At 47.2% G+C, this 22500-nt stretch overlaps 1 protein-coding gene across 1 annotated transcript in view; it reads right to left on the reverse strand.

Moving 5' to 3' along the window:
* The window catches only part of LOC145394820 (uncharacterized), an 89803-nt gene that overhangs the window by 12040 nt on the left and 55263 nt on the right, over positions 1-22500 (reverse strand). The window contains exons 7-32 of the mRNA XM_080268614.1: positions 21619-21738; positions 20764-20899; positions 18593-18783; positions 17338-17562; positions 15265-15411; positions 14781-14915; positions 13918-14080; positions 12997-13208; positions 12564-12688; positions 11881-11986; positions 11004-11129; positions 10154-10259; positions 9356-9524; positions 8819-8964; positions 8007-8185; positions 7135-7240; positions 6654-6788; positions 5581-5753; positions 5200-5385; positions 4514-4927; positions 3788-3846; positions 3433-3596; positions 3068-3195; positions 2400-2524; positions 1093-1282; positions 718-913 (exon numbers count right to left, since the gene is read on the reverse strand). Coding sequence (XP_080124740.1) covers positions 718-913; positions 1093-1282; positions 2400-2524; positions 3068-3195; positions 3433-3596; positions 3788-3846; positions 4514-4927; positions 5200-5385; positions 5581-5753; positions 6654-6788; positions 7135-7240; positions 8007-8185; positions 8819-8964; positions 9356-9524; positions 10154-10259; positions 11004-11129; positions 11881-11986; positions 12564-12688; positions 12997-13208; positions 13918-14080; positions 14781-14915; positions 15265-15411; positions 17338-17562; positions 18593-18783; positions 20764-20899; positions 21619-21738 — 4162 coding nt within the window. The remainder of the gene's footprint in view (positions 1-717; positions 914-1092; positions 1283-2399; positions 2525-3067; positions 3196-3432; positions 3597-3787; positions 3847-4513; positions 4928-5199; positions 5386-5580; positions 5754-6653; positions 6789-7134; positions 7241-8006; positions 8186-8818; positions 8965-9355; positions 9525-10153; positions 10260-11003; positions 11130-11880; positions 11987-12563; positions 12689-12996; positions 13209-13917; positions 14081-14780; positions 14916-15264; positions 15412-17337; positions 17563-18592; positions 18784-20763; positions 20900-21618; positions 21739-22500) is intronic.

Raw genomic sequence — 22500 nt, forward strand, 5'->3', positions numbered from 1 at the left:
CAGTGCTCAGGGTCTGTGGACACGTGGGCAGAGGGCCTTCTTCGACACCAGGATACTCGATCCCATGGCAGCATGTCATCGCGAACTGTCTCTCGAAGCTGCACACAAGACGAATGAACAAGAAAAAAAAAACAGAAACTATCAAGAAAGGATCCAACATGTGGACCACGGTCGATTCACTGCCCTTGTGTTCACAACATCAGGTGAAATGGGTCCAGAGGCAGTGAGATTCTACTCGAGACTGGCAGAGGTTCTTTCTGAGAAGAAGCGTCAACCACAGAGTTCTGTTATGGCCTGGATGAGATGTGGACTGTCATTCTTCCTTGTGAGGTATGCACTGCTATGTCTCAGGAGCACAAGATCATCAGCCCTCAGGCCTGCCTCTCTGGCGGGTATGGATTACGAAGCTACTGTGGTCGAGAGTCGCGTTGACCTGCGACTCCAATAGTTTAATGTCTTTATTAACACTGTAATATCAATAAACATAAATAAAGTAATAAAAGTAATACAGTAGTAGATAGTTGGTCAGCACAGCCGTTGGCGTGCTTGGGACCAACTGATTGTAATACGATTAGTGTTAACCTTCACATTAAACCTCCAAATGGTGAACTGTATTAGGAAGGTTGGTGCTGATCTTTACAATACAGTATAATTCCCAAATGGATAGAGACGATTAAAAAAAACACTGGTGGTAGTAGTAGTAGTAGTAATACTCACCATCACCATTGACTTGGTACACCACATATGCTGTAGGGCCGCAGTACTTGAGTGTCGTCTGGGTGTTCGTGGTACACACAAGCCTGAGTAGTGTGGTGGCGTTCACTACACCCAGGCCCTTCGGTATAGCCCTACTGGGGTCCACCGTGAGGCTGAAGTTGCCCTCCAGGATGTCCGTGAAGAACAGATAATCCACCTGTAGGTGAGAGGAGTTGCTAGTAGTGGTGGTTGTTGTGGTAGTAGTAGTAGTAGTAGTAGTAATGGTTAGTAGTAAACTTATTATTAATATAGTAGTAGTAGTAGTAGTAGCAGCAGCATCACCAGTACAAGTAGTAACAGTAATCCATCAACACTACCTCAGCGCTGCCAACACACCGTATAGTCGAGGTAACTGTTGTAGGTAGCGACGCCGGAGATGTTGGCAGTGATGGTGTCAATGGGGGGGGTGGTGGTGTCATTGATGAAGCTGACGTACTTAGGCATCAACACGCGGATTGATGCTGTGCTGGCCTCCACCTGCGACGCGTTGGTGTGGTAGGCGCGGAAGGTGAGATCTACCTGTTGGCTGGTGAGAGAGAGTGAGGAAGGGAGTGAGTGAGTGGGTGAGGGAGGGAGGGAGGGAGTGTGTGTGTGTGTGTGTGTGTGTGTGTGTGTGTGTGTGTGTGTGTGTGTGTGTGTGTGTGTGTGTGTGTGTGTGTGTGTGTGTGTGTGTGTGTGTGTGTGTGTGTGTGTGTGTGTGTGTGTGTGTGTGTGTGTGTGTGTGTGTGTGTGTGTGTGTGTGTGTGTGTGTGTGTGTGTGTGTGTGTGTGTGTGTGTGTGTGTGTGTGTGTGTGTGTGTGTGTGTGTGTGTGTGTGTGTGTGTGTGTGTGTGTGTGTGTGTGTGTGTGTGTGTGTGTGTGTGTGTGTGTGTGTGTGTGTGTGTGTGTGTGTGTGTGTGTGTGTGTGTGTGTGTGTGTGTGTGTGTGTGTGTGTGTGTGTGTGTGTGTGTGTGTGTGTGTGTGTGTGTGTGTGTGTGTGTGTGTGTGTGTGTGTGTGTGTGTGTGTGTGTGTGTGTGTGTGTGTGTGTGTGTGTGTGTGTGTGTGTGTGTGTGTGTGTGTGTGTGTGTGTGTGTGTGTGTGAGAGAGAGAGAGAGATTCAGTTCCGAATTCTCGTCAAAGGAAGCTCCCTAACACCTCTCCTTAAGCAATTTATTTCTGGATCCGGCTGGTTAATATCCGTGTGTACGTTATTAGGGCATCGGGCTATAGATAGACAGATAGATAGATAGATACAGATAGATAGACTGATAGATAGATAGGTAGATAGATAGACAGATGTTACTTATTCTGGGTATGGTGGCATTTGGATAATTTAAGTGACACACACGAGGACAGTAAGGATTAATAAGCAAAATAAATCGCTTAGGAAGAGGTGTTAGGGTGCTTCCTTCACTGACAACAATGAACCTTTGAGTTGGTAGACAGCGATAGATTTAGGCCGATGGGTATCTACCCATCTATCTATCTATCTATCTGTCTAACTCTCTAGCTATCTATCTACATGTACCTGTCTGTCTCTGTCTGTCAATCAATCAATCTACGTAATCTAGCTATCTTCTAATATGCATATGAAAGAGAGAGAGGGATATATATATACTATATATGTTTATATTTATATATATCTATATATCACTCGGAAATACCCCTGACTGAAGAGCGTTTGCGAGGCTTGTGTCAGGAAGATCTCCGTCACCACCTTCATCTCCAGTGTGCCACTCTTGTCTACGGTCAGCTGCTTCTTCACTACGATGATTAGCGTGTCTTCCACCTGTATGGGTACACAAGGCAATGCTATACTCCTTTCACCCTAACTTGGTCCAGATTTTCGTAATCTTGCAGCTTATCTCACCTCAAAGTGAAAATGTTACTGTACAACGCCCTTTCCATAGCACTTCTTCATGACTAGCATTACACTCTAGTATTAATCCACAGCACTTCTTCATGACTAGCATTACATTCTAATATTAATCCATAGCACTTCTTCATGACTAGCATTACATTCTGGTAGTAATCCACTGTTGCAGCTCAGCAGTCAAGATGGAGAGATGACAATTTTAGTCCAAGTTAGAGCGAAAAAGGCATAGGTAATGAAGAGGACGTATTGGTGGATGGCTTGTATCTATCTGTATCTATCAGTATATCTATCTGTCTACTTGAGATAAAATGAGAGGAGATCAGAATAACATATGCATTACCTTAATTATATTTTCACCTTCTCTGGCTAGTGTTGTAAGATAATAGACTGTTTTAATTCTAACACCAAATATGCTCTCCCTCTCTCCCTCTCTCTCTCTCTCTCTCTCTCTCTCACCTTGACGGCAAAGTGGACGTCTATGGTACCCCCGTCGGTAATATCAGGATGGTCGGCAATCATCACCTCTGCCTCGAACCATAATTCATCATCTTCTGGCTGTTCCCGATTCTGATTGTATGTCATGCCTGTGGAAAGAGAGAGAGAGAGAGAGAGAGAGAGAGAGATTCATCAAAGACCATCCCATTGATTTTCAAACATTATAATACAAATTGAATAATTATATAAAATAAATGTATGCAGCACAACAGTATATGCAATTCACCATCCAGCTCTCTCATTTGTCTGGCTATAAACACTACATCTATCTATCTATCTATCTATATTTTCGCATACACACTCTATCTATCTGTCTATCTACTCACCATGGTTGGTCACATAACCGAGGTCAACAATGAGGGTGTCTTTCTGGGACTCGTGTATGAGGGGTTCTGGGATGGATGCGTTCTGAGTCAAGTCATATGTGTAGAGGGAGACGTCCTCGAAGATGCAGCCCAGGTTCTGTCCGATGGTGCCTGTGGTGTTTAGCCTGTGGGGGAGAGACAGCGTGTAAATCATCATCATCATCATTATTATCAGTTTCATCACCATCATTATCAGTTTCATCAATACATGGTGGTGGAGAGGGGGAGAGTAAGGGGGAGACCGAGGATGAGATGGAGGGATGGAGTGGAGGGGTATATGAGAGAGGAGGGGTGTGCTGGGGGAAGGGCAGCTCACCTAAACCCGTGTAGAGTGGCGTAGGCTCGTCCGCCAGCAGAGGGAGTCATCACGCCCACCTGTAAACATAAATCATAAACATCGCAACACAATACACTTCATCTAACTTGTGCCAGCTTAAATTAACCGAAGCTGACCTAACCTAATTTAACTTTCCTTAATCTAACCCTGACTAATGTAAACTAACATAAACTAATCCAAATTTATTGTACGTAACCACTCCAGTCTAATCCAGTGCAACCCAACCCAACCCATCTCAACCTAACCCAACCCAGCAAGACCCAATTTATAAGGATACAACTCATCCCATCTCAACTCAGCCAAGCCTAGCGTAATCTAATCTAATCCATCGCACTCCAACTCAGTCCAACCCAACACAGCATAACCTAATCCTACCTTACCCAAACCCAACCCAATTCTGCCAAATCTAATCACACATCCGCTAACCCAATCCAACCCAGTCCAACTCAGTCCAACCCAGTCCAGTCTAACCCAGCCTAACTTAAAACAACTAAACCTAACACAGCCAGACCAAACCTGACCACCTAAAGGGGCAAGACTGGACCCCTCACAGTTGTTTTAATCCAGTCATTTTCTAACCTCACCTAATCTAACTTTATTTAATCTTACCTAACCTCAGCTTTTCCCATCCAGCTCTGTCATATACAAACTAACCAAACCCACAACCTAACCCAGTCCAGCCTAACCTAGCCAAACCTGACTCACCTCAAGCGGGAAGACAGGACCCCTTGGAATGGTGATTTTAACACCAGCCCACAGCCTCTGTCCAGGAACCACCGTGTCCGTAGTGCCATTGGCTGGCACTGCAGTCAAGCCAGTCGTGTTGATGCTGGGTGGTGGAGTGTACGCCCCAGATGCTTTGGTCAGGGTGAAGGAAATGTCCGGTTGAGGAGTACCACCTTCGTCCACCACCACCGTGAAGGCCGCTGAGGTTCCGGTGGAGCCTGGGAGGAACGTGGCTCCCAGCTGGATCACTATCTTGTTCTCCGTGCCATTCTCCGAGACCTGGTAGTAGCAGACCTCCTTGATGTCCACCACGTACTCCTCCTTCACCCCCGCCTCCGAGGTTGGTGTGGAGATGGTCTGGTCTGGCATCACACAGGGTACATCAATGCCAGCCTGGTGGGTGCCAAACACAGAATGACAAGACCTAGTGAGGAAACGTGGAATATTAGGCGTAAACTCTGCAATGTAAGAAATAAATTGTACTCTTGGTGACACTTCTTAAGGATATACTGGTTGTCCCCTGCTATATCATGCAATCCAATCATCCATCATTTACCTACCTATCTGGTGAAATGTCTGTCTGTCTGTCTATCTACCCATCCATTCATCCATCCATCTATCTATCTATGTGTCTATTTATCTATCTACCAATCTACTTCTCTCACCGTCACAACAGCAGCATAGCAGAGAGAGACGTCAGCAGCAGCAGTGGAGGTAATGGTAACTGTGATGGGTTTCATGTAGCCTGAGGGGACTTCAAGGCTCATCTCCATCAACTTCATTACGCCTTCATACGCCTCCAGGCTGCCGTCTAAGCCATTGGGGCCGGTGACGGTAACAGTGCTGCCAGCCTGGGAGAGAGAGAGAGGTGAAGGATGGGGGAGAGGCATAGTCAGGGGGAGGGAGAGAAACACAGAATGGCGAGGCAAGCAGTTTGACGATGCACATCAGGAACACTATTAACACAAACGGTTCTCACAGTGCCATCATAATTTCATCCAGCAGCATAAACAGCAAGTCAAAGAGGCCACACACACAGTACTCACCGTAGTCAATGGCGATGCAACAGTAAGGAACGGGGTTAAGGTAGTGACCACGGTTCCGCTGGCTTCGAGTTTAACGGATAACGTATCAGTGCCGTCAACTCTTCCCTTCACCAGCACCCCCACCACAATACTGTCATCATCAGCGGCCGCCCAAGGGTACATGGAGCCTGTGCCTGTGGGAGGGAGTTGGTAGCGACATTGTTAAATCATCATCATCAACAGTCCTCCTCCTCCTCTTCTCATCATCATCATCATCAACCCTCCTCTTCGGCAATACGTCCACCACATTAATAATTTTTTCAGTAACAGCATATACCACGTCTGAAATATATGTATACCATGTGGAAACAGCCTGGAGGTAATATCAAGTCCTTGCTAAACATTGCTATGCTTCGATTTAGCTGCAGATAAGGAAAATAGTAAGAAGTTTCTCCGGCACTACGAAAAGATGGACGGTCTTCGGTACTGTCCTTCCCTTACTTACGGCAACAGCGAAGCAAGGCGTTGGTCAGCAGGTACTTCTGTCAAATCCATTTTCACGCGATACCTGTCAATTAAAAACGCGTCTTATGCTGATCTATCTATCTATTGCCAGACGCCTTAATCCCGTACGGGGTGGCCACAAACTAATCACCTCCATGTCGCCCTGTCCCCCGCCATTTCATTGCCCTGCTCCCAGCTCACACCCCCTCTCTCATATACCTCTCCACTCCATCTTATGCTGATACCTCGCCAGTGCCAAAAGTCGCCTGAATGTGGTGTAGTGGAATGTAGTGTATATTATCATTTAACTGTGGCTGATAATGTGCACCTTTGCCCATAACACACTGAGGCATCTGTGAATATGAGGGTGAAACATTAGGAACAGTTAGCTGATGGAAAGACCCAGATAGACATAGGAAAGAAAAAAGATAGACAGATACACCATATATCTTTCCTTCTCACCCTCTTTCTCTCCTCCCCTTCTCTCCTCTCCCTCCTCCCCTCTACCTCTCCCATCCCTCCTCCCCTTTACCTCCCCCCTCTCCCCCACTCTCTCTCCTCCCTCCTCCCCCTCCCTCACCCCTACTCACCCAGGTTTCTCAAAGGCCCGAGGTCCAAAACTGCCGCCTTGGCATACTCCACCGCGTCGTGTGTAATCTTGGTGGGTTGGTGCGGCAGCGACTCCTTCAGGTACGGCTCTTTGTCCACGCACGGGAAGTTGTCGCCTGCAGGAGGGACGAGAAGGTGCATCATCATCATCATCATCATCATCATCATTATCATCATCATCGTCATCATCATCATCATATTCATTACCAACATCATCATCATCGTCATCACCATCCTCATCATCGTCATCATCATCATCATCATCATCATTATCATCACCATCGTCATTACCATCATCATCAACCATCATTATCATCATCATCATCATTATCATCAATAGATTAAGATTTATTATTTTCCATCCATCATCATAATCGTTATTAAAACTATCATCATCATCAATCTCTCTCTCTCTCTCTCTCTCTCTCTCTCTCTCTCTCTCTCTCTCTCGCTGCTACCCACCCACGTCGAGGATAAGGATGCGGCACACACTGAGGGTGGTGGTGGAGGTCAATGATGCAGTGATGACATAGTTAGCCACGGAGCCAGGCGGGGTCTTCAATACAATCTGAAACGTCATCCGGATTTAGACCATGACTGAAGCGTTACGAGAAATACAAAGGAGTACAAAGGGAACGAGATACGGTAACTAACAAACCTATACGTTAAAGACAAGGATAGACAAGCAGGAAGGCTCTCCCCCACCCACCACACCCACCAGTCGAAGCCGGCAGGAAACAGTCAGAAGGACCACCAGGCTCCTCCGAAAATACTTTTGAGATGGATGAGACGGAGGAGGGGCAGACCAAGGATGAGATGGAAGCATGGAGTGGAGAAATATGTGAGAGAGGGGGGGGGTGAGGTGAGATGAGGGCAACCATATGGCAGAGGACAGGGAGACGTGGGGGCGATTTGTTTGTGGCCACCCCTTATGGGATTAAGGCGGCTGGAAGTAGATAGATAGATAGATAGGTTGTTTTTTGTCTATATGTCTCTTACGCTGATCAAACTCCATTTATTCTAATCTTATCTAACTTAATCTAATCCAACCTGTCTCTCTTTCTCTCTCTCTCTCTCTCTCTCTCTCTCTACTTAATCTGATCCAACTTGACATTCTCTCTCTCTCTCTCTCTCTCTCTCTCTCTCTCTCTCTCTCTCTCTCTCTCTCTCTTATTCTACTCCTATAACTTAATCTGATCCAACCCGGCACTCTCTCTCTCTCTCTCTCTCTCTCTCTCTCTCTCTCTCTCTCTCTCTCTCTTATTCTACTCCTATAACTTAATCTGATCCAACCCGGCACTCTCTCTCTCTCTCTCTCTCTCTCTCTCTCTCACCTTCAGCAGCGTGGGCGCCCCGGGCTGCACCGTCGTCGTCTCCAGCGGCAGTAGGTCAAATCTCGGCTCTTGGTTGGCGTCGTAGGCGGGAGAATTCACCACGACGCCCAATTCGTCCCATCCCGTCCAGATCATTTCGGCTCCAAGGCTGATCCCGGCACTCATGTTGAACGTTGTGGCTGAGTCAATGAGGAAGTGATGAGTGCGTGGTGAGTAAGTGAACTGGTGATGAGTAAGTGATGGGTAAATGAGTCAGTGGTGAGTTGGTGATGAGTAAATGAATTAGTGATGAGTAAATAAGTGGTGAGTAAGTGATGAGTAAATGAATTAGTGATGAGTAAATGAATTAGTGATGAATAAGTGAATTAGTGATGAATAACTGACAGAGTGATGAATTAATGATAGGTAAATGAGTTCATGATGAGTAAATGAATTAGTGGTGAGTATATGGTGAATAACTGAATAATACTTCACCCAAGCCTCACCCCATGCCTCATGCCTCACCCCCTGCCTCACCCATCAATTCCACCTCATCCTGCCTTACCCTGCCTCACTCTCTGTATTATGGTCGTCTGGCAGGTCGTGGTACCCCTGCCTCAGCCTGCCTCACCATCTCTCACCTAGTACCCCTCCTCACCCTGCCTCACCCTCCTACATCTAGCACCCCTCCTCACCCTACCTCACCTTGCCACACTCTGCCTCACCCTCCTACATCTACCACCCCTGGCTCACTCTGCCTCACCCTCTTACACCTACCACCCCTTCCTCACTCTGCCTCACCTTGCCTCACCCCTGCCTCATCCCTGCCTCACCTGACACTGCCTGGTCGTCTGGGAGGTCGTAGTACATGCGCACGACCACCTCATTGGCGAGGGTGGGGGACACGTGGGAACGGCCTGTCCCACACGCTGGTCCCATGCTGAGTTTGAAGGCGTCATTGAACACTGAGTCCGCCTTGCTGTGGACCAGAGAACAGGTGGTGATAGATAGATAGACAGATGGATAGATAGATAGATGGATAGATAGATAGATGGATGGATAGATAGACAGATAGATGGATGGACAGATGGAAAGATAGATAGATAGACAGACAGCTAGAGATAGATGGATGGATAGATAGATAGATAAATAGATAGATAGATACATAGATGTGATAGACAAAGGCACATATTCAGATGATTATACTGATAGATAGAATTAGACAGACAGACAGACAGACAGACATTAATAGATAGACGTAGATAGTTACTTACGCCTTTTGCATACTCTGAGACACGCGATACAAGATAGATAGACAGACAGATAGATAGACACTACAAATAGATAAACAGATAGATAAAACTACTCACGCCTTTTGCTTCACAATGCCCTCGTTGATGAGAGAGATCGCGCCGGCCACGCAAGGTACATTGTTGCCCGCCCACACCACTCGCGCCGCACACAGCCTCGCACCATACGCTGTGAGATCCAGGTCCCCAGCCCCCTCCAGCTCCAGGGAGGTGTAGGGGGCGCCGTTAGCTGGGGGGGGGAGAGGAGGGGTTAGTGGGGGAGGAAAAGACTCTCTCTCTCTCTCTCTCTCTCTCTCCAAAATTATTCCTGAAGTTCAACAGTAACGTCTCTCTCTTCTCTCTCTCTCTCTCTCTCTCTCTCTCTCTCCAAAATTGTTCCTAAAAGCTCAACAGTAACGTCTCTCTCTTTTCTCTCTCTCTCTCTCTCTCTCTCTTTTCTCTCTCTCTCTCTCTCTCTCTCCAAAATTATTCCTGAAGTTCAACAGTAACGTCTCTCTCTCTCTCTCTCTCTCTCTCTCTCTCTCTCTCTCTCTCTCTCTCCAAAATTATTCCTAAAAGTTCAACAGTAACGTCTCTCTCTCTCTCTCTCTCTCTCTCTCTCTCTCTCTCTCTCTCTCTCTCCAAAATTATTCCTGAAGTTCAACAGTAACGTCTCTCTCTCTCTCTCTCTCTCTCTCTCTCTCTCTCTCTCTCTCTCTCTCTCTCCAGAATTATTCCTAAAAGCTCAACAGTAACGTCTCTCTCTCTCTCTCTCTCTCTCTCTCTCTCTCTCTCTCTCTCCAAAATTATTCCTAAAAGTTCAACAGTAACGTCTCTCTCTTCTCTCTCTCTCTCTCTCTCTCTCTCTCTCTCACCTACCTGGGAATGTTAAAGTTATCTCTAATCCCGCCTGAGAGCCAGCGTACCAGGTTGTATCAGTAACTATGCTCCGTACCGTACCAACCATATCCTCTGTACCAGCCGTCTGTTGATAGATAGATAGATAGATAGATAGATAGATAGATAGACACATACATAGACTGGTAATTGGGTGGGTGGGCTGGGAGGTAGACTGATAGATAAAAAGATAGATAGATAAATAGATGGTTGGTAGGTTGACAGGTAGACTGACAGAGAGAGAGAGAGAGAGAGAGAGAGAGGAAAAATTGAAACGGAGAATATTACCCAACCCAACCCAACCCAATCCACCCCAATTCCAACCCAACCTAACCCAACCCATCCCAGCCCAATCCCAATCCAACCCAATCCCAATTCCGACCCAACCCAGTTTAACCCAACCCAATCCCAGCCTAACCCAGCCCAACCTAACCCAACCCAGCCCAACCCAACCCATCCCATCCCAATCCCAACCCAGCTTTCCCTAAACCAGTTCAGTCCACACTAACTTCCTCTTATTCTGCTCTAACTCTCCTCTCCTCTCCTTTCCCCCTCCTCTCTTCTTCTATCCTCTCTTCTCTTCCCTCCTCCTCTCCTCTCCCCTTCTCTTCAGTCAGTGCTCCTCTCCTCTTCTCTCTTCTCCTCTCCTTTAGTTTGCTTTCCTCTCCTCTCTTCTCCTCTTCCCTAATCTGTTTTACCTTGCCATCCTCTCCTCTCAAATTCTCTAGTTTGCTCTACCCTGCCCTCCCCTCCTCTCCTCTTTTCCCCTCCCTCTTCTCTAATCTTCCCTCCTCTCCCTTCCCCTCCCCTCTCCTCCTCTCCCGGTACTCACGCCTGTGGTTGGGCTGAGTGTGGCGGAGTAGCTATTATCACAGGAGACAGTAGCATCAGCTGGGGTGGTGGGGTACTGCACTGAGATCTCAAACACCACGTAGTCAGAGTCAGCTTGAGATGTGTCCTGTAAGGCGGAGAGGGATTATTATTATTATTATTATTATTATTATCATTATTATTATTATTATTATTATTATTATTATTATTATTATTATTATTTGTTATTTTTATCTATCACCATCATCAACATCATTATCTTTTATCATCACCATCATAATCATCAACATAATCATCATCACCTTCATCATCATCATCATCATCTCTCTCTCTCTCTCTCTCTCTCTCTCTCTCTCTCTCTCTCTCTCTCTCTCTCTCTCTCCCTCCCTCCTAACAGACTAGTATTAACAATCACTCTCCATCGAAACACATTCACATTTATTCCTTACTGAATCATGCACATCCACATCCACATACTGACTCCACATCCACACATTCATCCTATCTCCACATCCACATACTAGCCCAACATGCACACGCTCCACATCCATCCTAACTCCAGATCAACATACTAACTCCACCTGCAATCATTCATCCTAACTCCACTTCAACATACTAATCCCACATGCAAACGATCCACATCCACATCCTAACTCCACATCAACATACTAACCCCAGATGGAAACGCTCTACATCCTAATTCCACATGCACATACTAACCTCACATCCACATACTAACCCCACATGCAAATGCTCCACATTCACATCCACACATCTACCTACTAAGTCCACATGCCCATATTATCTCCACATCCACACAATAACTCCACATCCACATACTAACTCCACATCGACAAACTCCACATGCACATACTAACCATGCCGGTGGAGTTGATGTGGATGTCAAAGGACGCTGCTCCAGTGCCCTCATCGTACGTGACTTCAGTGGAGAGATCCGGCAGACCGTATATGTTGGCCCCGACCCTACCGTACACCACACCACACACCTTATCTGATGGGGTGAGGTGAGGTGAGGTTAGATAAGGTTAACTTGGCTGGGTTGGGTCAGAATGGTTGGGTTGGGTCAGGTTATCCCACATTGCTTTAAACCGACCAAATCCAACCCAGGCAGCTCACCCCTGGTAAGGCAGAGTGAGGCACGCTGAATAGAATATAATTTTCTAATGTGTGGAGGAGCCCGCGTGTGTACGAGGCAGCTTAATCCTACACCAGGTAACACCTTGACTCTCTACCCCCCACACTCCCTTTTTACCCCCCCTCCTGGGTTTGGGGTAACCCAGACTGTCCTCCTCATAAGGTGGCTTAGCCCCCTTTCCCCCGGCCCCCCAGGGAGTTTTGGCACAGTGAACCATTTTTTTTTGTTTTTTTTAAGACAAAAAATGGAGGAAGGGAAGACCATGGTTAATACCGCCCCTTAATTCACTGCTCCAGTACCCCATTCACGGCCATTAGCACCAACACATCCCCCGGCCTGGTATACACACACACACACACACACACACACACATCCACACACACACACACACACACACAGGGCCACGTACGTCCAGCTGCAGGTGTGACGGTACATTTAACCTGCGCGGTGCTGGCGGATGGTACCTTGGCTGTCACCCCCCACGTCGCTGTACCGGGTGTACCCACGGCTGTAGAGGTTAGCGCCACCGCCTGTATTAGAATCGAGTTAGAATCAGCATTACGAGTTAGAATTAGAGCTTAGAATCAGGAGTTAAGAATCAGTAGAGTCTGATTACTGATTGCAATAAGTCAGAATCAAAAGCTGAAATGCAACTACCGGTAAATTTAGACTTAGAAAGTAGAATAGAAGTAGTATGCGGTAGTGGGCGTAGTAGTAGTCGTAGTAATAGTGCCAGAGTAATAGTGGCAGTAGTAGTAGTGGTAGTAGTAGCAGCAGTAGTAGTAGTAGTAGCAGTAGTAGTAGTAGTAGCAGTAGTAGACGCAGAAGGAGTACTTACAGGGTCCATAGTGGCGTGGGAGCCGGTAGGAGGCGCTCCGGTACCTGCCGTCACCGTCAGCGTCTTCACGTCGGTCCAAGCCTGTACCGCGCCTACCGTGATACCCATGGCCACTTGCACCGTATCACCGTTCCTAGCACCATACATCATCACCGTCACGAACAACTGTATCCGGTAGCTGACATCACTGGTTGCTGTCCCCCCGATGTCACCTGTGTGCGGTGGGGGAGAGGTGGTGGGGTTGGGGGAGAGGTGGTGGGGGTGGGGAGAGGTGGTGGGGTTGGGGTGGTGGTGGGGTTGATGGAGAGGTGGTGGGGTTGGGGGAGAGGTGGTGGGCCTAACCTAACCTAACCTAACCTGGTCTTACCTAACCTAACGCACTAAGAATATAGTTGGTGTTGGTTTGGTCTGTGATGGTCTTTTGGTAGGAACAGGGGTGGTATGTAGCCTACCAATTGCCCTACCACTCACCTGCCACTCATGTCTACTAGTTCCTTCCCTACCCTACCACCTATTACCACCCCTACCCTACCTTACCATACCGTACCCAATCTAATCAAACCTAATTCCAACACAGTCAAATTTAACTCAACTAACTCAATTCTAACACAGCCTAACTTAACCTAACCCAGCAAATCTAAGCCAAGCCAAGCCAACCCACTTTCATCGAGGTGTGAGATCAGGAGCTTCATCTAACCTATCGCAATTCTAACACAGCCTATCCTAACCTAACTCAATTCTAACACATTCTAACCCCAATCCAGCAAATCTAAGCCAGTCCAAGCCAACCCACTTTCATCGAGGTGTGAGATCAGGAGTTTCATCGAACATATTGCAATTCTGAAACTATTCTAACCTAACTCAATTCTAACACATCCTAACCCTGCCAATCTAACCCAGTCCTAAGCCAAGCCAACCCACTTTCGTCAAGGTGTGAGAGGAGGAGCTGGATGGACATCACGCCGCGGGTGTTGGTGCGTCCCGTCACACTCTTGTCGTAGGTGACGGTCTTGTCGTTAGTATCCATGCATGACCACTTGTCCCCCGTCGCCAGTAAGCCGATCTGTGCCACCGTGTAAGCATCCTGCGAATATAGTTGGGTCACAGTTTAGTAACGTCTCATCCTTGGCGATTTATTCAGCGCCTTGTACCTGAGTCACGCTGTATACATCCTGGGAATACAATAGTAGGGTGGTTATAACTGCCTTTAAACATCCATTGCCTGTTTATTTTTCGTGATAGTATTTTTATATATAAGCTCATAACGAAGGGTTGTTAGCACCTCTTCCTAAGCGGTTTATTTTGCACTTCACACTTTAGCACTGTGTTGTACGTTACGTATATCGTGTTAAGTTGAAGGCAGTGTGCATGAATAGCATAGATTAGTACACTTGGCGTAGCGTGCGTCATAAAGGCAGCTTCACACGGAATTCAATGTTACCTACAGTACGCCATGCTCTGGTCTGGCCGCCGTACACGTCACCTCCATGGTTTCTCAAGTCGCCACCTCCACAGCATTTGTGGCTGTGGGTTCCATGATGCATACACACCAGAGCACATAGGGAGAGTGCTGGCACGGTGTGGCAGGCGCCTTTACCAATGTAGCACGCACGGTGGGAGAGGATGGCAGAAAATGCCGAAAGCAAACGTAGTACATGGAACAACTTAAGGAGGCAGTACGGATATAACCATGTATATAGGAAAGACCTTGAACAATATGGTGGTATGTGCCCTTTGGTCTCTTCACATACTTTGTTTCATGTATGTACTTCTTTTTCCTTTACACAGACTGTCTCGATTGTGTCATAACAGTTCCTCCTTCCCCCTGGACCACGCGGCACTGCCATCCACGGCTGCGGTAATACAACTGAGTGACCAGTGTCTCTGGAAACATCGGCACTGTAGCAACAGCATGGCATCTGGTGTGGAAATTACCATATTAAGCATCACCAGCGTACGTCCACAGCGCGGCCAGCATCGCATCGGCTGTCTTACAAAATATCTAATGTAACTTGGATTATGATCCTAAAAAGGCATCTTGCGGGAGAAAGTGCTTACAGTAGACTGCAGCCAGCTGGTAACACACCCAATACTGCCCTACAGAAAAGATTTACCAGAAATAATTCATATGTATATTTCTTTACTGTCTTATTCTGTCACTGAGCTATGTGGAATAAGTAGCCACAGAGCAAAACTCCGGGCCAAGTTAAGGTGACAGGACTATAACATATGAGTGACTGCAGGTAAGGCCATGATATCGCCACTCACATAAGGGGTGTCCTGCTGGGCCACCTCAAAGATCAGCTCCTCGAAGGGGTAACTGATGAAGGCGTCCAGGATGAAGGTGGCGCCGGAGTACTCAGCGGCAGAGGTAGGCGGATTGTTGAAGGTGACGGCGGCATCGTAGCTCCTGGTCTGAAAATACACCATGGCAAAGCTGGTGATGAAAATGCACCATGGCAAAGTTGGTGATGATATTACAGGATGTCATAGATAGTGTTGAAAATACAGGATGTAATAGCTGGTTCTGAAAACAGAGGATGTCAAAGTTGGTTTGTACAGTAGGATACGTCGTGTGGGCGTCCATCATCCATTCACTTGATGTAGTGCTGCCTTCAGGTGACTTTGCAGTAACAAACCAACTGCTTCTTGTAAATCAGAAAACCATTTTCTTAGCTGGGTGGTAATCATTTAACCATATGATGCCTGGTGGCTTAGTGGGTTAAGCCTGTGAGAGTTTATATCAAGGGATGGTTGGGACTTACTGCTCACATGACGCCACTCAGGGGCGAGTGTGGCTGGTCACCCTCACCTTAAATATTAGGAACAAGTATCCTAGCCCCGGGCTCCTACGCTCCTGATGGGGCAAAACAGGACTGATTGGTGACGCAATTTTCCCTTTATTTTTCCTGGGGGTGATATAGTTTCCCTGGCGACAGATGGCTCCCTAATGTTCCCTGGCGACAGATGGCTCCCTAATGTTCCCTGGCGACAGATGGCTCCCTAATGTTCCCTGGCGACAGATGGCTCCCTAATGTTCCCTGGCGACAGATGGCTCCCTAATGTTCCCTGGTGACAGATGGCTCCCTAATGTTCCCTGGTGACAGATGGTTCCCTAATGTTCCCTGTTCCCTAATGTTCCCTGACGACAGATGGTTCCCTAATGTTCCCTGGTGACAGATGGTTCCCTAATGTTCCCTGGTGACAGATGGTTCCCTAATGTTCCCTGTTCCCTAATGTTCCCTGGCGACAGATGGTTCCCTAATGTTCCCTGGTGACAGATGGTTCCCTAATGTTCCCTGGTGACAGATGGCTCCCTAATGTTCCCTGGTGACAGATGGTTCCCTAATGTTCCCTGGCGACAGATGGTTCCCTAATGTTCCCTGGCGACAGATGGCTCCCTAATGTTCCCTGGCGACAGATGGTTCCCTAATGTTCCCTGGCGACAGATGGCTCCCTAATGTTCCCTGGCGACAGATGGCTCCCTAATGTTCCCTGGCGACAGATGGCTCCCTAATGTTCCCTGGCGACAGATGGTTCCCTAATGTTCCCTGGTGACAGATGGTTCCCTAATGTTCCCTGGTGACAGATGGTTCCCTAATGTTCCCTGGTGACAGATGGTTCCCTAATGTTCCCTGGTGACAGATGGTTCCCTAATGTTCCCTGGCGACAGATGGCTCCCTAATGTTCCCTGGCGACAGATGGTTCCCTAATGTTCCCTGGCGACAGATGGTTCCCTAATGTTCCCTGGCGACAGATGGCTCCCTAATGTTCCCTGGCGACAGATGGCTCCCTAATGTTCCCTGGCGACAGATGGCTCCCTAATGTTCCCTGGCGACAGATGGCTCCCTAATGTTCCCTGGCGACAGATGGCTTCCTAATGTTCCCTGGCGACAGATGGTTCCCTAATGTTCCCTGGTGACAGATGGTTCCCTAATGTTCCCTGTTCCCTAATGTTCCCTGGTGACAGATGGTTCCCTAATGTTCCCTGGTGACAGATGGCTCCCTAATGTTCCCTGGCGACAGATGGTTCCCTAATGTTCCCTGGCGACAGATGGTTCCCTAATGTTCCCTGTTCCCTAATGTTCCCTGGCGACAGATGGTTCCCTAATGTTCCCTGGCGACAGATGGCTCCCTAATGTTCCCTGGTGACAGATGGCTCCCTAATGTTCCCTGGCGACAGATGGTCCCCTAATGTTCCCTGGCGACAGATGGCACCCTAATGTTCCCTGGTGACAGATGGCTCCCTAATGTTCCCTGGTGACAGATGGTTCCCTAATGTTCCCTGGCGACAGATGGTTCCCTAATGTTCCCTGGTGACAGATGGTTCCCCTGACTCACGTATTTGGTGTTGGCGGGGATGGAGTCTGTGCTAACGCTGACGTACTTCTGGCTGTCGTACTCAGCGCCAGCGGTCACCAGTGCCGTCGAGTTGTCGTAGTCGTCGTTCTTGATGAGGGTGGCCGTGAAATGTATGGTGATGGTGCTGTCCGTGAAGTCAGTGGCGGCGGAGTCGTACGTGTCTCCGTTCTTCACCTGCCCGAAGTCGATGAGGATCCGATCATGCTGGGGGGAGGACAGAACAGGTTATGTTGTGTTTCGTTCCGTTTCTGAAGGCTCAAACATACTTGCATGCGTCAGTTTTGGTCACCTAATGGCGGCTCTCCATGCTGCTCGATCTCTGGCAGCTTCCCTGTTTAGTCCCTTATCCCTGAGGTCATGACCTCGTCCCAGGTCTTTCTCGGTCTACCTCTTGCAACCCTGCCCCTAACACTTCTCACTTTCTGCACCCAGTCTAAACCATCTCAGTCTACCTCTCCTCAACACAGCATCAATGCACTCCAGTCCCATGCTAGGTGTGTTTACTGTTACCGTTTTTTATGCAAGGAAGAAGGAACCAAAGGCCAGGACCCAGTAAATTATTCCCTCCAAGAAAAAAAACAAAAACAAGATAACAGAGAACCGAATTCAAGATCCGTTCATTTCGAGAGGGGCGCCTTCGCGTGGTGGCACTGCCATGGCCAGGCGGATCAAGGACCTGGTAATACACACGCCCCTCAACGACTTCCCTATCCCACAAAAGAAGGCTGGAAGACCGCAGAAAAAGGGAAGTTCAAGCCTGTAGGTCACTGGGTTCACATTTACTCCTTTACTTACTTTTTCTTAATGCAGGAAAGAAGGAACCTAAGGCCAGGAGTCCGCAAACCGTTCCTTCCAAGAAAAAAAACAAAAAACAATACAAAAGAGAGCCAAATTCTAGATCTGTTGTTACGTCAATTATTACCTGACAAAGACCCCTAACCCATACCAGCTCAGGTGATGGCCAGGTGTAGTCAGAGTGAAGTGTTGCTGTGACTAGTAACCAAGGAGACTCATTCCTGCAACTGCGACTTAGTGTTAAGGTTGTAAGTCCACACATGAAAAACAATTAGGCTCCTGGTGTTAGAGAGAGAGAGAGAGAGAGAGAGAGAGAGAGAGAGAGAGAGAGAGTATTTTCACTCAATGTCCAAATTGGTTATTGATGTCTTGTGCACTGGCCTGTAAACACACTCACACACACACACACACACACACACACACACACACACACACTCACAAAATTTCCGAACTGCTTATTAATGTCCTTCTGTGCACTGTCCTCTATGGCGTCCTTATTCAGCGCCCCGCCACTCGCGTCCGTGATCTGGGCGCCGATGCTGACGATCTCGAAGCCACACATGGCGAAGGGACTGATTCCACTGACAGGGTCTATCACGAAGATCTCCACTACCAGGTCCATGGCAACGGCTGGAAAAAAATGTTGTAGTAGCAGCAGTAGTAGTAGCAGTAGTGGTAGTAATGATAATACTGTAATATCATTATAAAAATGATGATAATAATACAGTAAGCATCATCATCACCATCCCCCGGACCTCCTTTCCCACTCAAGGGCGGGGTAAGGAGTGGCAACGTCCAGACAGCCTAAATTTGCCCAGTTCAATGGGCCACGCTTCCATTCACTCATCATTCAAACCTCGAAATCCTGGCTCCATCAGATAGGCCAAAATATTTTCACCACGTTCTGTAGCTTCACATAAACGTATCCGAAAGTCAATCCGGACACTGCCACGCTAAAAAGGGGTGCCAAATCCCTGATCATGTACTTCTTCTAACAATATTCATCCAGCCAGCTCGATCTCATGTCAGTTCCCTAGCCTCACCGACTTCCAAACCTCTCTTCCTCACACACTCATCCACCGTATCTCTCCACCTTCTCCTCGGCCTACCTCGCCTCCTCCATCCTTCAAATTCGCTCAGATATACCTTTTTCACCACTCTATTGTTATCCATTCTCTCCACATAACCATACCATCTCAGTACACTCTTCGATTCTGGTGTCCACCGACTTCCTCACTCCACATCTTTCACAGATCACATTATTTCGTGTCTTATCCACCCTCTGTACTCCACACACATTCCTCAGCAGTCCCATCTCCACTGCTCTCACTCTTGACTTTTCATTTTCATGCCACACCATAGTCTCACATCCATATGTTAAAGCTGACACTAACGCTCCTTCATGTAGGCCGCGTGCAGCTGCAACATTCAAGCCTCTGTTTCTTATCAAGGCCTTCATTGCACCAGCTACCCTCCCTCCCTGCGTCAAGCTGTGTACGAGTGTTTGTCTGTGCGTTTGTCCATTTCTTTCATGAGAACTGTAATAAACACCGACCTAATTCTTTTTACATTAGGTCGAGGTAAGGTCAGGGAGTGTCTGAAAAATACCATACGAAAAATACCATACAAAAATACCACACGAAAAATACCATACAAAAATACCATACGAAAAATACCATACAAAATACCACACGAAAAATACCATGCGAAAAATACCATACGAAAAATACCATACAAAATACCATACAAAAATACCATACGAAAAATACCATACAAAATACCATACAAAAATACCATACGAAAAATACCATACAAAATACCATACAAAAATACCATACGAAAAATACCATACGAACATTTGGCGATCGCAAAATGATCGTAAGTGGCGACACGCAAAAATTTCATTCATTCATTGCCAGACGCCATGTATCCCAAACGGGGTGGCCAAGGGCTTAGAGTTACTTGTTTTACAGGGAGGGGCACTAATCCTCCACCAACCCCACTTGACACGCAAAAATATGAGGAAATATTGGAGTTAGTCCGAAGTGGTCACTGCGGGTTGAACAGCAGTATGGAAACAGAGGTAATGATACTTGCAAATAATTCTATGATGGAGAGGTTACATGTTTGCACCAACAAATTTTGTAGTAGGCTATCTATCTGTCTATCTATCTACTGCCAGACGCCCCAATCCCTCAAGGCGTGGCCACAGACAAATCGCCTCCATGCCGCGCTGTCCCCCGCCATTTCACTGCCCTCCCCCCAGCTCACACCCCTCTCTCGCATATATCTCTCCATTCCATCCATCCATCCATCTCATCCTCGGCCTACCCCTCCCTCTCCCTCCCTCCACCTCAATCACATGCACTCTCCTCGTTAGTCTCTCGCTCTTCATCCTCTCCACATGGCCAAACCACCTCAGTGTATTTCTCCTAACGCTTTCTATCACATCCACATCCACACCACAAGCACTAGTAAATATATATCAATAAAACGTGATTTTGGTCCAAGGAAGAAAAGTAATGTGTCAGACCTCTATATTAATGCTTACTTTGAATGGAATTATAAACGAGTTACACAGACCATACAGACCATTCGCGGTCCACTTACTCAGCGTGGGCAGGATAACCTTGACCTCATAGTCGATGCTGTTGCCGGGGGTCATGGGATTAGGCGGGGTCGGGGTGGTGGCGCGGCGGGCGAATTCCAGCTTCACCGTGCCCTTCTGGTCCGCCTCGCCTGCCGACTGAAGGGGAGAGAAAGGAAGGACGTGGGGGAGGAGGGGAAGGTTAGAGGTTTGTCTGTCTATCTTTCCAGCTGTCTATATCTGTCTATTTAGCTATATACCGCTTGTTATATATCTATTTATGGCTATCTATCTATCTCTTCTTGACCTATTTATTTATCTATCTATCTATCTGCTCACGCGTATCGCTCTGCCTGTCTCTGCCCATCCGTCAGTCATCTGAGGAGGGAACTGCAGAGAGAGAGAGAGAGAGAGAGAGAGAGATCGACTCACCTGAAATAGTGCTGCCTACTTCTCTGTTCACCTTTACCATTCCTCTCCCGTGCCTGTCTTCCTCTCTCCCTCTCTCTCCCATCCCTCCTATCACTTTCTATTAACCTTCCTTCCACTTGCAGTGCTTGTACGCTGAGTGACAAGCCTAACGATTTCCTGTGACCCAGGGACTATTTACAACGCTGGGTGGTAACCATATAAGTAAATTACGAGGTGATGTGAAGCCTACTATGGTGTCCCTATTAAGTGGATGGAGAGCCGCAGATGCAGCGTCCATCCAGGAACCAAACCTCTACACTCTTCCCTGAGGCGTTCTCTGCCGCAGGGGAACATTGGATCACTGCACGGGACGACCCTGCAGGGGCGGTTGCTTGCCTGCAGTTGATGGGTGTGCTCAGCTAGGCAGACCGGGTTACTCAACAACAACAACAGCAACAACAACTCACGGCTCTCTTCCTCCTGTCCAGGGCGTGGGGTTCGTCCAGACTGGCTTCAGGGTCGCCGTCCAGCTGACTGCCGTACAAGCCATCACTGGGGTCTGGCAGCGGCACCACGGCCTCTGATGCCTGGACACACAACGTACTGTTTATTAACTGACAACACTACACTACATTACCTGACACTACATTACCTGACACTACATTACACTACATTACCTGACACTACATTACCTGACACTACATTACCTGACACTACATCACCTGACACTACACTACACTACATTACCTGACACTATATTACACTACATTACCTGACACTACATTACCTGACACTACATTACATTACACTAGATTACCTGACACTATATTACCTGACACTACATTACCTGACACTACATTACCTGACACTATATTACCTGACACTACATTACACTACATTACCTGACACTACATTACATTACACTAGATTACCTGACACTACATTACCTGACACTACATTACCTGACACTACAATACCTGACACTACATTACACTACATTACCTGACACTACATTACACTACATTACCTGACACTACATTACACTACATTACCTGACACTATATTACCTGACACTACATTACCTGACACTACATTACCTGACACTACAATACCTGACACTACATTACACTACATTACCTGACACTACATTACATTACACTAGATTACCTGACACTACATTACCTGACACTACATTACCTGACACTACAATACCTGACAGTACATTACACTACATTAGCTGACACTACATTACATTACACTACATTACGTTACACTACATTACATTACACTACATTACATTACACTCTTATAGATTAGGTTACACTAAATTAGGTTACATGAGATTCGGT

This window comes from Coenobita brevimanus, chromosome 4, assembly GCF_032717465.1.
Source record: "Coenobita brevimanus isolate Jiangsu-jjx chromosome 4, ASM3271746v2, whole genome shotgun sequence".
Classification (NCBI taxonomy): Eukaryota; Metazoa; Arthropoda; class Malacostraca; order Decapoda; family Coenobitidae; genus Coenobita; species Coenobita brevimanus.